General features: G+C 39.8%; 1 protein-coding gene and 1 pseudogene across 1 annotated transcript; one reads left to right on the forward strand and one right to left on the reverse strand.

Annotated features, from left to right (window-relative positions):
* Positions 1–2,177: 2,177 nt before the first annotated feature.
* LOC139466603 (scavenger receptor class F member 1-like) lies at positions 2,178–5,717 on the forward strand. Its single transcript, XM_071248193.1, has 4 exons — positions 2,178–2,229; positions 2,994–3,887; positions 4,574–4,706; positions 5,351–5,717. The coding sequence occupies exons 1-4, from the start codon at positions 2,178–2,180 to the stop codon at positions 5,715–5,717; spliced, it is 1,446 nt and encodes a 481-aa protein (XP_071104294.1).
* A 5,099-nt stretch (positions 5,718–10,816) lies between these two features.
* Positions 10,817–16,253, reverse strand: LOC139466612 (scavenger receptor class F member 1-like; annotated as a pseudogene).
* Between the last annotated feature and the right edge of the window lie 519 nt (positions 16,254–16,772).

The raw sequence follows: 16,772 nt of genomic DNA on the forward strand, positions 1-16,772 counted from the left end.
AAAATGACGCACAAATGAGTAACTTCGCATTTAGCTGATAGCTGTTAGCGAAAAAGGTAAGTTTAAATTAGCTTTGGAAACATATATTTCTTTGTGACCTGAAAGCTGATTCTCTGGTGGCAAAATTCAATGGATTAAATATGACCATACCACCACGAGACAAAATATTCTTACAGTCTCACCTATTCTTCTCAACGGAAGAAAACAACCTATAAAGTCTGTGAATAGACAAAAATGAATGATACTGGCATATTTATTCTTCTTGATACGAAACTATTTGACTTTCAGGAGGATATATTTTTTTTCAATCTGGTGTAATGATCCTGTAAGAAAGGGCACTAATGGTATAATACTCCTGCAGAATGATGTGCTTGATGTCCTCTGTCAGTGTTACGATGTTTACATAATGTTTTGTGGCGACTTTAATTCCCGTATCAGCACAGAAGCTGATTTTGTAGAAGTTGACATTCTTGAATACGACGGCCATGATTTTTTACTTGATCATTTGAACTCAGAAAGATTTTTGAAGATTCGGGAATTAATAACTTTGGCAAATGTTTGTAAGATATGTGTCGTATTTTTGAATATTCATATTATAAATGGAAGACGGTACTGGAGATTTCACATTCATTGGAAATCAGGGCGCCAATGTTGATGACTATGTAATCAGTTCAAATGGCTTGTTTGATAAATGTGAAAGTTTTAAAACACCGTCTCGCACCGTGTCGTCACATGTTCCAGTCACCACTGGATTACGTACGCATAACGAACTTGATGACGATTAATCATCAAATAGACAGCCTCGGAACAAGATTAAAATCGAAGATGGGTTCCAACATTTTCAAAAAATATTCTCTTATCCGAATGATAGAAACCTGGATGATTTGGGGACGTTTAATTTCGATGATAACAGACATTGCCAATTCTCCAATTACCAAGGAAGAAGTTTTGACGGTATTAAAAATTCAAAGAACAATAAGACATCAGGTGTGGATAAAGTTATTTAAGAATTAACTCGACCAGATTTTTTTCTTTCCTGAGAATTGGTCACTTGGCTTTATTATTCCGCTTCACAAACAAGGAATTGTGACTGATACAAATAACTTGGGAATTGAGGAATTGCACTTATGATATCTTCCTCACAATTCTTAGCTGAACACTCTGTAAATGTGTAAATGTTCATTTTCCATGCCATGATCTCAATGGACAAATCTCGTGGTGTAGGATATGGCCCACCACACCATGACATTACCGCCACCTTAATTGTGGAATTCACTTACACAAGGTGGGGCAAAACGCTCATTTCGATGACGAAAATCGAGATTCATCGCTAAACCACACTCGTCTCAAGTTTCTCATATTCCAAATATGTAAGGTATGGGGCACCAACGCAAGCGTCGCTGTCGATGGATATGTTGCAAAACAGGGACGATAACTGGTCTTCTGGGTCGGATTCCAGCCTCGTGAAGATGGTTCCTGACAGTCTGGTCCGATATCCTCCTCAAACCAAGGATGCCTCCATGCAGTCTCGGTAGCTGCGGCATTGACATGATGTAGATGGAACAGTCGAATGAAGCGATACTGTGCAGGGGGGTTAACTCTTGGTTGTCCGGTTCTTGGACAGTCTGCAGTGGAATTGAACTGAGTGTATCGGTCCAAAAGGCGAAATGGCGCTGTGGTGGACGTTGAAGTGGCGTGTAATAGAAGCCTGCGATTGCCCTCTTTGGATACGTCCTATGGCGATGTACCGATTGGCAGCGATCAATCACGGCATTTTCGAACTTGAAAAATGTTGACAAATTGAAGAAAAAATGATTCGCTTATGCTTGCCTTTTAATAGCCACTACCACGAGTTACGAATGCCATAGCTTGCACATGCATTTGCTTTACTGTTTTCCTCCATGACATTTTTGAACAAGTGCAGAACAATTCTGTTTAAGACATTGCAAATCGACAATGGCTATGTTTTGACGCATGGTTTGTTGAAAATCAGGCCACCAACATTTTCCAAAAACATATATTCAATTTATATACCGCATTTTTTGTGTAGTCAGGTTCAGTGAACTAAATACTACCTGTGCGTTTCCTTTTTTGAAGAGTGTATATTCTGTTGATTGATTGATTGATTGATTGATTGATTGATATTCTTAGCTGAATGCTCTTCCTTCCAGACAGCTATGGCCCTCGCTGTGATTATGGTTCTTATGTCCATGGCAGTTTTCACACAAGGTAAAACAATTAAGCTTGTGCCTCAAAATAATATCTTTTACATTGCCCTGAGCGTTCGCTCGTCACGCTGAAGACCCTGGTTCGATTCCCGACATTAGTACAATGTGTGAAGCCAGTTTCTGGTGTCCCCCGCCCTGATTTTGCTGGAATATTGCTAAAAGCGGCGTAAAACCATACTCACTCACTCATTGCCCTGATATTATGAATGATAATGATTTTCCTTGATTTGTCATGTCCCACCATATGGACTTAAACAGAGGACTTCCATACACTCGTCGACAGAACAAATAGCATCCAATGCTGGCGATCAAGCTGATAATGTTTCATCTTACCTGGTCCAAACTTGGTTGTTTACAGGACCCGGTGATTAAGCTGGAATATTGTTTACTGTGACATAAAACAACGCAAAGGTAGAATCAAATTATGAATTGCTTGCAATTACAAATATATTTTATAAACATGTAAATTATTAGTGCATGAGGTTTCAAGCATAAGTGAATATGGATGATTGACAAATTGCTCCCGTCCTGAACAAGTGTTCAATGCCAGTTGCACGTCCCCTCGCCCAATTGCACATACACACACCTTGAGCCTTAGATCTCCGTGATCATCTTTCCACAGAATCAAGTAACGTCAAGAGCATTCAAATACTATATTCCTATATCTTCCTGGTCATATATACATATTTCATATTATTTATATGACCTTCAAAAGGCATTTTATTCCACAGCTTCTATCACCCAAGCTATGTTCACATTTTACAGCAGCCGGGTGTCTGGAGGGTCAGCAGTGTTCAGACTGTAGCAGGACGGGGGACTGCAAATCAAAATGTTTCTGGGGATATTTTGGCGTGACTTGCAAGGCACATTGCACGGAAGGTTGCCTAAATGGTGTGTGCGAGACATCAGAGACAGGCATTGGGAGATGCACTGAAGGATGTGTACCTGGTTATCAAGGCACAGATTGCACAAGCCCATGTGCGCGTCAAGAGGCCACATGTACCAAGTGTCAGTCTGAGTGTGACCAGGGCTACTGTCAGCTGACCTCCACCTGTGTGTCTGGCTGTGTGGACGGATACTACGGCTCTGACTGTAAGAACTGCTCCAGCAGGTGTAAAACCTGCAACAGGATCACTGGCACATGTGACGAGTGTTTCCCTCCATATACCGGTGCGGACTGTCAGTATTCAGGATTGTGTGAAGCCAGGTGTACGGAGGGATGTGGACGTCAATTAAGTGGTAGTTTCTGTGTTGAGGTGTGCAGTCATAATTGCAAGGTTCATACCAACATGAATGATACGACGAGATGCCTGCCCCTTGGCGGAAATGCGTCTGTGTATTGTACATCTGAGTGTCACAACCAGAGTGGCGAGTGTCTCCATGGCTGTGTAGATGGATGGTATGGTCCACGGTGCTCCTCTCCATGCAGTGCAGGCTGTCGTGGTGGACGATGTGATGCTGCTGGCGTCTGTGTGGACGAATGTATCGCGCGATATTCGGGAGAGTTTTGTAATGACACATGTGAAATGTGTCGGGATGGGGTCTGTGATCAGAAGACTGGCACGTGCGTTAATGGATGTGACGTCAGTAAACGTGGATGTGGAACGTCCTGTACCAGCAACTGTTCCATGGATTATTGTATCAATGAGAAATGCTCAGGTAAAAACAGCCATTAACATTCCTTCAGTCAGTGTGCCAGATAATTAGTTATTCGTAATTCAATAATGAACTGAAAAGACGAGATTATGAATATAATCAATATTAACCTTGACATCGTCAAAGACGAAAATAATGTTATAAGTTTTCTATTTGAAGAGTCTACGCTCACCATTTCGCGAACACCTATTGTCATCACTATTTGAATGTGATTCATAAAGCCATGCCCATAATATAGTCGAATTTGTGTAGTGGATCCTGCTTTTAGCAGATGTTTCTTATATTTACGAGCTTTTCTGTGACTTCCAGGCAAGTTATTTCTCCTCTCTCCCCATCCCTCTATGTTTACCCTCACCCTTAAACACTTTTGTGTACGTCCTGGATTGATCAGCATTGCAAGTTTATAATTTCATCTACATCTTTCACGTATAAACTGTGATAAAATATGCAACTTTAAGAATCAGGAAACCCAGATCAGTTTAATTCAATTATACCCAGATCACCAGAATAATCTAGGATGTTTGTCTGTCTGCCTCTTCGTGTGTTTGGTAGTATGGTCAATACAAAATAGTTTTTGTCACATTCTCACCACTCAATTTTTAGGTCATCTAAAAAAGGTGAGCTTCTGTACCTGGAGAACCTGGTTCCATCAGTGCTTCCTGCTTACTTCATCCTATTTTACTCACCAGATGAAAAGCCTACTGGGATCAGTGGAAGTCCGCATGGTCTCAACATAGGACTACCATTAGCGTGTGTACTCTTTGTCCTGGCGATCCTGGTGTCAAACTATGTCTGCTACCGCAAAGGTCAGATCAAGCAAAGGTGAGTTTGAGGGATGTGCGTGCTGTTTGATTTTTTTATCCACTGAAAGAATGTTACCTGCAGATTGGAAAGCGCTCAATTTAAATTGAAAACGTTGTATCAAACCTGGTGTATGAATAGTTTCCCTTCACTTCCTTCAGTGCAGATCCATGAGTATGCCCATGAAACTTTGTATGCCCACTGGAAACGGCAGATAAACGAGACTGATTATTCTCGGGCGTTGACGTTTTGAATTTAGATACATTGTCAAGTGGTATTCCTTTATTGACCACGGTGAAGCTATTTTTAGCCAACAAATAACAGAAAATATCGGGAAACTAAAACTATCAATCGTCTACAACAGTTTAACAGATAGCATTTCACCTACGACCCACGATTTTCGAATCATAATAAAACATAGATGGGAAAGGGTGTCATTGTGTACACGTAGGATAATGGTTACTGCTACTGACGTATTCGTCCTTCTAAGTTATCTATGTAACATTTCGAACATGTGCTAACCCTTTCTTGGTGCCCCTTGCCCTGGTATGATGTACGACCTCCATTGATTGTTATCATAGTAGATGTGTCATTACCATAGATATAGTGTAAGATTCTTGACAATGAGCAATATGCTTACCTTTCTTCTTCGTTTGTTATTACAGAGAAACTTTGGCGGTTTTGGAGTGTAGCCCCGTTGTAGAGTACCAGTCGTGGCACATATACTCTGACATAGAAGAGGGACATTTGGACGCTAAGGAGCCAAATGAGGGCCAAGAGAACCTAGAAGATGAACCTGGTCTCGCCATGCCTGTCATAGCAGATGTCTTCGCCGTGGCTGCGCCAGTTGTACACAGAAATGATGACATGTTATCAGAGAGTTCAGCATCATCCACTTCTGAATCCTACACCCACCTGATTCCTAAGGGGACAGTTGACAGTTACATATCACCAGTGGAAGAGTTGACCCCACACCCACCTGACCCTGACGTAGTCACTGATGAACCGGGGACAGTTGACAGTTACCAGTAGAAGATACCCATATTGTAGCCAGTGTTATTGAAGGGACATTTCAGAGACATGTTCTTATGGTTATTGTCAGCGAACAACTTCCAACAGTTTCTAAGGGAACAATACTCCTTGATGAAGAGCTAACACATTATAGCCAGAACATACATATATCAGTATCCCTGAAACAGCTGACCACAAGTACTAGTAAATAACAGTTCGGCAGATTTTACTGACTTTATTCGGATTTACGTCTACTCGTTGTGGCAGTACTAAAACTAAAAGTGTATGTAACCTCACCAAACTTAATGCTTTTGCTTCCATCGTTTTAATTCTTTAACTTGTTTATCTATTTTTCTTGCTTGTAATTGTCATCCCCATGCCCCAACCCCACAACATACATGACCTGTGAGATAAACTAATGAATCCTAGTGTACATGGACAGATATGAGCTCTATTTCACCTCCACTGCAATATGTGTGCATGTACATAAATATAGCTAAAATGCTGCATATGAAATAAATAACGGGCCAGATGGTTGAATGTGCAACTCAGTTATTGTTTGTTTTATGTATTTGTCTTTGTTTAACGCCGCACTCAGCAATGTTCCAACTGCATGAATGCGGTCTGCAAATAATCATGCCCTGGACCAGACAATCCAGTGACTGACATTATGATTTGGTTGGCTTGTTTGTTGTTAAACGCTGCACTCAGCAATATTCCAGCTATATGACGGCAGTCTGAAAATAATCGAGTCTGGACCAGACAATCCAGTGAATAATATCATGAGCATCCATCCACGAAATTGGGATACGATGACTTGCATCAACAAAGTCAGCGAGCCTGACCGCTCGATCCCGTTAGTCGCCTCTTACGACCAACATAGTCGACTTTTACAGATAGAATGGGTTGCTGAAGACCTATTCTACCCCGGATCTTCAAGGTTCGACTAACATCACGAGCATCGATTCATACCATTGATGACGATGACAGGCGTCAACCAAGTCAGCAAGTCTGACCACAATCATAGTGTCCTTTTGCGGTAAGCTTGGGTTGCTGAAGACCTATCCTAACCCGAATCTTCACAGGGAACTAAAAAAATGACAAAGCCTATGATATATTTATCAACCTTTGTAACGGAAAAAAGTAACTGTGCTTCAAATAACATTCAGTGAAACTACATCTTTTCTGAAATTAAATAATGCATCTTCAAATATATATTCAAAAGAGATATATCCTCGTGATTCACAATTTCAAAGTCTACGCGCACTGTGTATGCTGCAAACAAGATAACTTGCCCATCTCTGGTCATCCACGTGTAACATCACGTCAACAAGACATTCATATTCGGTTGGTGCAATTACTCGGAATATTCATGGGTTCAGACTAACATTTGAATTCATCTTAGCGCGGTTTAATCTACAGGTAACCTATCTCTACATAAAAAACACAATATGTTTTCCCAAAAATCAAATACAGGTGATCGTATATCTATAAGAAGTGAATAACATTTTTGTTTTGTACAATAGTGAGTGACTGGGTGAGTTTTAAGCCGCTTTTAGCAATATTCCAGCAACATCACGGCGATGGGATATCATGGGATATCTAAATATGCCCAAAGCCGTAACTAAACAGTACATTTCAAATATGAAATGCCCAATGTAAGTAATTCCCCTCACAGGGCTTGTATAGCATTCTCACAAATTGATGCGGATGTCTATATGTGGGCATTGATAAACCACGTAATATATCTGATATAATATCTTGTACAGCGTGGATATCGGTCACACTCACCATATAAAACAGCATTTGGCAAACAATGATTTACATATAAAACATCTTTACAAACTTTTCTGTGTACAATTTCTATATAATCCTTTTGAGTGTATCCCCCAAACTACTATACAGCAATATCGGTATTCTTTTGGCGTCAAATATTTGATAGGCATTATTAGCACGTATATTGTATTTACACACACGCATTGTAATAGAATACAGTGCTTTACTTGCCTGTTTTACAAGGGTATTAGAAGCCGTAGTCCAAATTAGATAAGGAGTCATAATTATAGGTCCACCTTTCGTAACTAGAGAGTCTGCCACAAGTTTTGTAATAGAACAACATTAGTTGTTTTTGTGTTTTAATTTCCATTTCCCATATTCCTACAAGAGATACAATCTTTATTATTTTATAGTATATGCTACCAGTATTAGATCATCTGCAAATAATAAACACAATATGGTTTACCTTTCCTCTGATATGAACACATCATCGTCTACCCTGGGGCTAAAAAATTCCACTAAGTCCTTAATCGAAAACTGAGCAAAGTAAAGGACTAAAAGTATATTCTTGTTTCACACCAAGCAAGTACGTGATACCCATTTTGGTATTCCCAAATAATATCAGTATCTTTAAGGAAAATATCCAGTCTCTTATTTAGTATTGTCATAGTGACTGATGTACGACAACCATTTAATTCCAAAGGCTAAATACCCTGTAGCCATGACATGTGCATGTTTCCATAACAAAATTGTCTTTATGTATTAGGCGCTAATCGCCGTTGTTAATCCTCACCGACATTTAATTGTATATTGAGTGTCAGCCAACCTTGGCCTCTATATCACTTCCCGTTAATTACTGTTATTTATAGCATGACATTTATTGCCTTAATTGTTCATCCCCTCGGCTGTGTCGGATCATCACCCCAGAAGTCCCATGTCCAGAGTAACGTCATTGTCTGTCCATTGTTGTTCATTACTATATATGTGTTACCATTATACTGTTAGTCAGCTTGGTATTCCATTCACCTCATGTATGCCTGAGCTGGAAGGTCCGCTCATTGCTGTGTTTGTGTTGTCAGAGCATGTATTCCGCTCGTTGTGTATTTGTTGTTTATTGTTTAGATGTTGTACATAAAACGTTCCGTGACAGTGATGTAGATTTTGTCCTTGATTTCCCAAAAAGCTAATTCCCCGTCAACATGTGCGTTGACAGTATAAAAGCCAATATCTTACTCATGTCGTTAAGTAATGAGATTCCTTTATAGTTATTATGGTCTTCTGTGTTGCCTTTCTTATTTATGGGGTGATGGTTTATTATACTAGATGTAGCCCAAGCATTAGGAAGGTTAATTGTCAGCATTTTCAATTTTGGTTAAACAACACAGTGATCTGTTGAATTAGTATATGTGTGGCATTTTTTAGAGAACTCTGAGAGAATACCGTCTTCTCCTGTAGATTTATCAACTTTAAGATTATCAGTTGTATCTGATACTTCTCAAAGGGTATCTCGGGTGACAAGATCATCCGGTTGCAGGCACTTTTCACAATCAGTAATCATACCTAATGATAACAATTTTTCCACCTTTAGATTAAACTCTGTTTCCTTCTCCTCGTTCATCTGTTAAACAGATTATTATAGTGTCCCTGCGAAACATGAACGTGATACATTGTTTCTTTAGACGGACTCTTTTGAATATTTCTTAACTTATTATGATGAGCCCTTGCAGTCGTGTGTATCAGTCTCGGTTGTTTCTGCCGGAACATAAACAAAGAGCAGTATCATACGGAATTATTTTTACCGAACCCACCTTGGTATTGTCTTAAGTATCCAGTCTCTTATTTAGTATATAAGCTAATACCTTACTAGAAGTGCTAACACAAATATTGTCTGGCCAAGTTGGATGAACCCGTGACAATAACTTTGGGAGAAGAAGAAGATATGGACTTGGACTCACTTGTGAGCTAAAAACAGACACAGAAAACTGTCCTTGTTGGTACCAATCAGTGTTTATTTCCATATACACCAAAGACGGCGTTGCAAAATCATATTTGCGCAAATAATGCATAATTAATATGTCAGGAAAACGTGAAATGCTTCAATAATGATATATACAGACGAGCAGATGCTTGCACAATGACTAAGTTTATAACAATGTAAAGAAATGAAGTTAATTATCGGAGTGATATTCGAAGAAGGGAACTAAACATACATGTATTGAATGTATGAACCTAGCGAAACAATTGGTACCGACATCTTTTGACTGTATGGCAACAACACATAGCTCCCTGTGATATAGATGAAAATGACTGCACGCCCTTTGTGCAATTTGTTACATGGTGACTTCAAAATAAAACAACAATAAGTTAACTCAGAAATCTATACGCAGAAACAAAGAAATGTTAAACAATGAAAAACATTATTATAACATTAACAAGGCTTAAATATCAAAAACAAATACTGCAAAGTAATTACAATGGCAGTACACAATAGAGTAGCAGTACAATATTCAAAGGCAGTACAATTTCAATGGCAGTATAAAATACTATAGCAGGAGTAATAGCAATAGCGAGTCAGCTATAATAATATTCACCAAGCAGCAACAGTGGTCAAGCTTACAATATAGGCCCAGGCTGGACAGTTCCATGCCATGGAAAGTTCCATGCCATGTCTTCAACTGTGCCAGAAGATTCCTGACAACTATTTATTGTTATTAAACAGAAACACAGTTTCACAATTATAACATTGTCTACAATAAATAAACTACCACATAATGCATTGTGAAATTTGATAGTTACGTTGTAATATGTGATAGTGATTCAAAGGCACAAGCTAATGATATAGTATGAATCGTACAATCAATTCTGCTTTAGCAGAGTATCTTTTGAATATCTAAGGTGACGCCCACAGCCATAAAGTGACATGCAACAGGCAAGTCAAGAACATTTGGAAAAGGCACATATGTGTTCAATCTGAAAGCTGAACAACAACAACTCCCATTCAAGCAATACATAATATTCTCGTGCTATATATTTCTGTTAGTTGGGATTTTGCAACTGATAATTAATTTCACTGTCTTCATTTACCTAGAAGAACACTACAACTGGAACAGACAGAGGGATACTTTGACTTGAACACCTAGAGGAACAGTATGAGTGGAACACCTAGAGTTGGAATATGACTGGAAAGCTTAGGGGATGACTATGACTGAAAGCTAAAGGGAATACTATGACTGGAACACCTAGGGGAACACTTTGACTGGAATATCTTTAGGAAACCTATGACTTGAACTTACTGGAGGAACACAATGACTGGAACACTTAGATGAAGACTATAAATGAAACATCTAGAGGAACACAATGACTGGGCCCATAGCTCCCTCGTCCACATCACAGTAGTCAGAACTGCGCGACCTGCTGGATGGCCCAGGCTGTTCAGCTGATGGATGTTGTGGACGTCTGATATCTTCCCGGTCTGTTATTTCATTCAAAAAAATATCTTCGCCATGGTCTGTAGTGTTTCTGTAAAATAACAATACTTTATCATGTTTCTAAATTCAAGAAACTAAAAAGATAAACTCATCATACACCAAGTTTGATGCAACGATTTAAATTCAAATTGAGCGCTTAACAATCTGCAGGTAACATTCTTTCAGAGGATTAAAATTCAAACAGCACGCACATCCCTAAATCTCACCTTTGATTGGTGTGACCTTTGCGGTAACAGACATAGCTTGACACCAGGATTGCCAGGACAAAGAGTACACACGCTAATGGTAGTCCTATGTTGAGACCATGCGGACTTTCAGTGATCCCAGTAGGCTTTTCATCTGGTGAGTAGAATAGGATAAAGTAAGCAGCAAGCACTGATGGAACCAGGTTCTCCAGGTACAGAAGCTCACCTTTAATAGATGACATACAAGTTGAGTGGCGAGAATGTGACAAAAACTATTTTGTATTGACCATAATACCAAACATACAAAGAGGCGGAAGACAAACATCCTAGATTATTCTGGTGATCTGGGTATAATTGAATTAAACTGATCTGAGTTTCCTGACTCGAAATGTTGCATATTTTATCACAGTTTATGCATGAAAGATATAGATGAAATTATAAACTTGCAATGCTGATCAATCTGGGGCGTACACAAAAGTGTTTAAGGGTGAGTGTAAAAATATAGGGATGGCGAGAGAGGATATATAGGAGAAATAATTTGCCTGGAAGTCACAGAAAAAGTTCGTAAATATAAGATACATCTGCTAAAAGCAGAATCCACTACACAATTTCGACTATATTATGGGCATGGCTTTATGAATCACATTCGAATAGTGATGACTCCAGGTGTTCAGGCAATGGTGAGCGTAACTCTTCAAATAGAAAACTTATAACATTATTTTCGTCTTTGACGATGTTAAGGTTAATATTGATTATATTTATAATCTCGTCTTTTCAAATTAGAAATATCCCAAGTGGTAATCGCAATAATTTCAATGATGAATTACGAATAACTAATTATCTGGCACACTGACTGAAGGAATGTTAATGGCTGTTTTTACCTGAGCATTTCTCGTTGATACAATAATCCATGGAACAGTTGCTGGTACAGGACGTTCCACATCCACGTTTACTGACGTCACATCCGTTGATGCACGTGCCAGTCTTCTTATCGCAGACCCCATCACGGCACATTTCACATGTGTCATTACAAAACTCTCCCGAATATCGCGCGATACATTCATCCACACAGACGCCAGCAGCATCACATCGTCCACCACGACAGTCTGCATTGCATGGAGAGAGGCACCGTGGACCATACCAGCCTTCGACACAGCCATGGAGACACTCGCCACTCTGGTTGTGACACTCGGATGTACAATACACAGACGCATTTCCGCCAAGGGGCAGGCATCTCGTCGTATCATTCATGTTGGTATGAACCTTGCAATTATGACTGCACACCTCAACACAGAAACTACCACTTAATTGACGTCCACATCCCTCCGTACACCTGGCTTCACACAATCCTGAATACTGACAGTCCGCACCGCTATATGGAGGGAAACACTCGTCACATGTGCCAGTGATCCTGTTGCAGGTTTTACACCTGCTGGAGCAGTTCTTACAGTCAGAGCCGTAGTATCCGTCCACACAACCAGACACACAGGTGGAGGTCAGCTGACAGTAACCCTGGTCACACTCAGACTGACACTTGGTACATGTGGCCTCTTGACGCGCACATGGGCTTGTGCAATCTGTGCCTTGATAACCAGGTACACATCCTTCAGTGCATCTCCCAATGCCTGTCTCTGATGTCTTGCACGCACCATTTAGGCAACCTTCCGTGCAATGTGCCTTGCAAGTCACGCCAAAATATCCCCAGAAGCATTTTGATTTGCAGTCCCCCGTCCTGCTACAGTCTGAACACTGCTGACCCTCCAGACACCCGGCTGCTGTAAAATGTGAACATAACTTGGGTGATAGAAGCTGTGGAATAAAATGCCTTTTGAAGGTCATATAAATAATATGAAATATGTATATATGACCAGGAAGATATAGGAATATAGTATTTGAATGCTCTTGACGTTACTTGATTGTGTGGACACTTGTTCAGGACTGGAGCAATTAGCCAATCATCCATATTCACTTATGCTTGAAACATCATACACTACCAATGTACATGTTTATACAATATGTAATTGCAAGCAATTCATAGCTTGATTCTACCTTTGTGTAACAATGTCGTTTTATTCCACAGTTAACAATATTCCAGCTTAATCACCGGGTCCTGTAAACAAGCAAGTCTGGACCAAGAAAGAAGAAACATTATCAGCTTGATCCCCAGCATTGGATGTTATTTGTTCTGTCGCCGTGTGTATGGAAGTCCTCTGTTTAAGTCCATATGGTGGAACATTACAAATCCAGGAAAATTATTATCATTCATAATATCAGGGCAATATAAAAGCTATTATTTAGAGGCACAAGTTACATTGTTTTACCTTGTGTGAAAACTGCAATGGACATAAGAACCATAATCACAGCGAGGGCCATAGTTTTCTGGAAATAAGAGCATTGATCAATCAACCAACCACTCAACCAACCAACCAACCAATCAATCAATCAATCAATTCTAAATACTGAGAAGGCCGTAGGTGTCAAAAATGTCATGGTGGAAAACAGTAAAGCAAAATGCACGTGCAAGTTATGGCAAACGTAACTCGTGGTAGTGGCTATTAAAAGGCAAGCATAAGCCAATAATTTGTTATTCAATTGTCAACATTTTTCAAGTTCGAAAATGTCGAGACTCATCGCAGCCGATTGGAACATTGCCATAGGACGTATCCAAAGAGGGGAATCGCAGGTTTCTGTTGCATGCTCTTCAACGTCTACCACAGAGCGATACACACAGTTCAATTCCACTGCAGACTGTCCCAGAACCGGACAACCAAGAGTTACCACCAGTGCACAGTATCGCTACATTCGACTGTTTCACCTACATCATCGCAATGCCAAAGGTACGGAGACTTCATGGACGCATCCTTGGTTTGAGGAGGATATCGGACCAGACTGTCAGGAACCATCTTCGCGAGGCTGGAATCCGATCTAGAAGACCAGTTATCATCCCTGTTTAGCAAAAAATCCATCAACAGCGGCGCTTGCGTTGGTGCCATACCTTACAGCCTTGGAACTTGATGAAATTGAGCCGAGTGTGGTTTAGCGATGAATCACGATTTTCGTCATCGAAATGAGCGTTTTGTCCCACATTTTGTACGTGAATTCGACAATTTCGGTGGCTGTAATGTCATGGTGCGGGGGCCATATCCTAAAACACGAGATTTGACTTGGTTGTGGTTCAGGGAAATTTGACAGCAAATCGCTACATGAATCAAATTCTTCAACCTCACCTTCTTCCAATTATTGACCGCCAGAGGGAGCTGTTTCAACAGAACAATGCTCCACCACACACAGCTCGTGTCACGGTAGACCACCCTCATAATTCCAACATCCACGTCTTGCCTTGACCATCGAGATCTCCAGATCTCTGGGATAAATTTGATTGACGTGTACATCAATGTCAGACCAGGCCGCAGACACTCCCACAACTGGCCAACGCGTTACAAATAGAATGGCGCAGAATTCGGTAGGACAGAATTCGTACACTTATCCAGTCAGTGCCGAAGAAGATGCAGAGCCGCCATTGCTGCCCGGAGTAGTCACACGAGAAACTGAGTTCAGCGCCACCTTGTGGCCTTATTTGACAGTTTCCAATGCCTTTGTACAACGACAATATGTGCCTATCTAGCTTTCACATTTGTATCTATGATATTAAATTAAATATATAGACTTTATTAGGTACAATAAATTTCCTAAAAATATACCTGTGCGTTTCCTTTTTTGAAGAGTGTACACCAATAGCCATGGTAACTGTTAAATTAAATCAAGTCGTTGAGAAAATGCATGCGCTCTAAGATCATGGCATGGAAAATGAACATTTACACATTTACAGAGTGTTCAGCTGAGAATTGTGAGGAAAATATCATAAGTGCAATTCCTCTATTCCCAAGTTATTTGTATCAGTCACAATTCCTTGTTTGTGAAGCGGAATAATACAGCCAAGTGGCCAATTCTCAGGAAAAAAAATAAATTCGTTTGAGTTCGAAATAAGGAACCGATATAATTCTTAAACTACTTTATCCACACCTGATGTCTTATTGTTCTTTGAGTGTGTAATACTGTCAAAACTTTCTTTCTTGGTAATTGGAGAATTGGCAATGTCTGTTGTCACCTCTTTAGAATGATTATCATGGATATTAAACATCCCAAAATCATCCGGGTTCCTATCATTAGGACAAGAGAATAAAAAAAAATAAATGTTGGAACCCATCTTCGATTTTAATCTTGTTCTGAGGCTGTCTATTTGATGATTAATCATCATCAAGTTCGTTAAGCGTACGTAATCCAGTGATGACTGGAACAATGTGATGACACGGTGCGAGACTGTATTATAAAACTTTCACATTTATCAAACAAGCCATTTGAACTGATTACATAGTCAACCACATTGGCGCCCTGATTTCCAATAAATGTGAAATCTCCAATACGGTGTCTGTACCACGTCTTCCATTCATAATATGAATATTAAAAAATACGACACATATCTTACAAGTTATTTCAAATGATCAAGTAAAAAATCCTACATGTTATTATCATGGCCGTCAAATTCAAGAATGTCATCTTCTACAAAATCAGCTTCTGTGCTGATACGGGAATTAAAGTCGTCACAAAACATTATTGGGTAGGTTTCTCGGCAGGATACAGCCAACGCATAAAAACGGTATCGGTTGGGGTCATATGTGGATACAGATGCAAATATCAAAGGTCAAGTAGGGACTACTTTCAGTGCTTATAAACAAACATGGCGTCGCCCTTGTCATTCGGCGATCGAGTCAGAAATAACCATCGGGAATCTGGATAAAATACAGGGATAGTTGCTATCATTATCAAAAGAACATTCAATATATGGACAACCCGTGTCTAACTGTGACGTAGCTAAGGCATTATATAAGTTTTGGGAACTTTGGAGAAATAAATTTCGAAACAATTTTGCGAGGGCACTAGGCCTAGCCAAGCGGGATCAGTAGCCATATCTGTGCTTGTAGACCTTTGCGGCTTGAAACCTTTTACACAAATAATAATAGTTGGATTTGGCCTAAATATGTTTGAATTGTTACCTTGTTTCGTTTTGTCGCTGTGTGCACATCTAACTGCACTAGTCTTCTTAACGTTATAACAGGACAGTCCGCCTATCAACAACGTCTGAACGTGGCAGTGACATCTCATGGATAGGGTTAGAATAGCTTCCCTTTGACAAAAGGCAGTTACTCTAGCGGACAGACAAATGAATTGACGAGAAAGGCAAGTAAAAACAGTTGTTGTTTTGCGTATATGTTGCTTTGCCACTGTCCGACTGACACATCACTTACCCTGTGACGTAATAAATATTAATGCGCGCATTCCAGGAAAACTCGCAATGTTTCGGTAATGTTTGTGAGAGAGGGAAAGCGATTTCAAGCACAGAATTAAAGAATGACAAGGCTCGCTAAATACAATGTTTATTCCTAATGCATGATATTTACCATCCCCAAACACACTCGCGTGATAACCTCTATTTAAACATCGTTACACTGACATAGGACATCAAGCACATCATTCTGCAGGAGTATTATACCATTAGTGCACTTTCTTACAGGATCATTACTCAAGGTTGAAAATAATCTATCTTCCTGAAAATTAAAGAGTTTCTT

This window comes from Haliotis cracherodii, unplaced genomic scaffold (genome assembly GCF_022045235.1).
Source record: "Haliotis cracherodii isolate W230 unplaced genomic scaffold, xgHalCrac1.p SCAF_19, whole genome shotgun sequence".
Taxonomy (NCBI): domain Eukaryota; kingdom Metazoa; phylum Mollusca; class Gastropoda; order Lepetellida; family Haliotidae; genus Haliotis; species Haliotis cracherodii.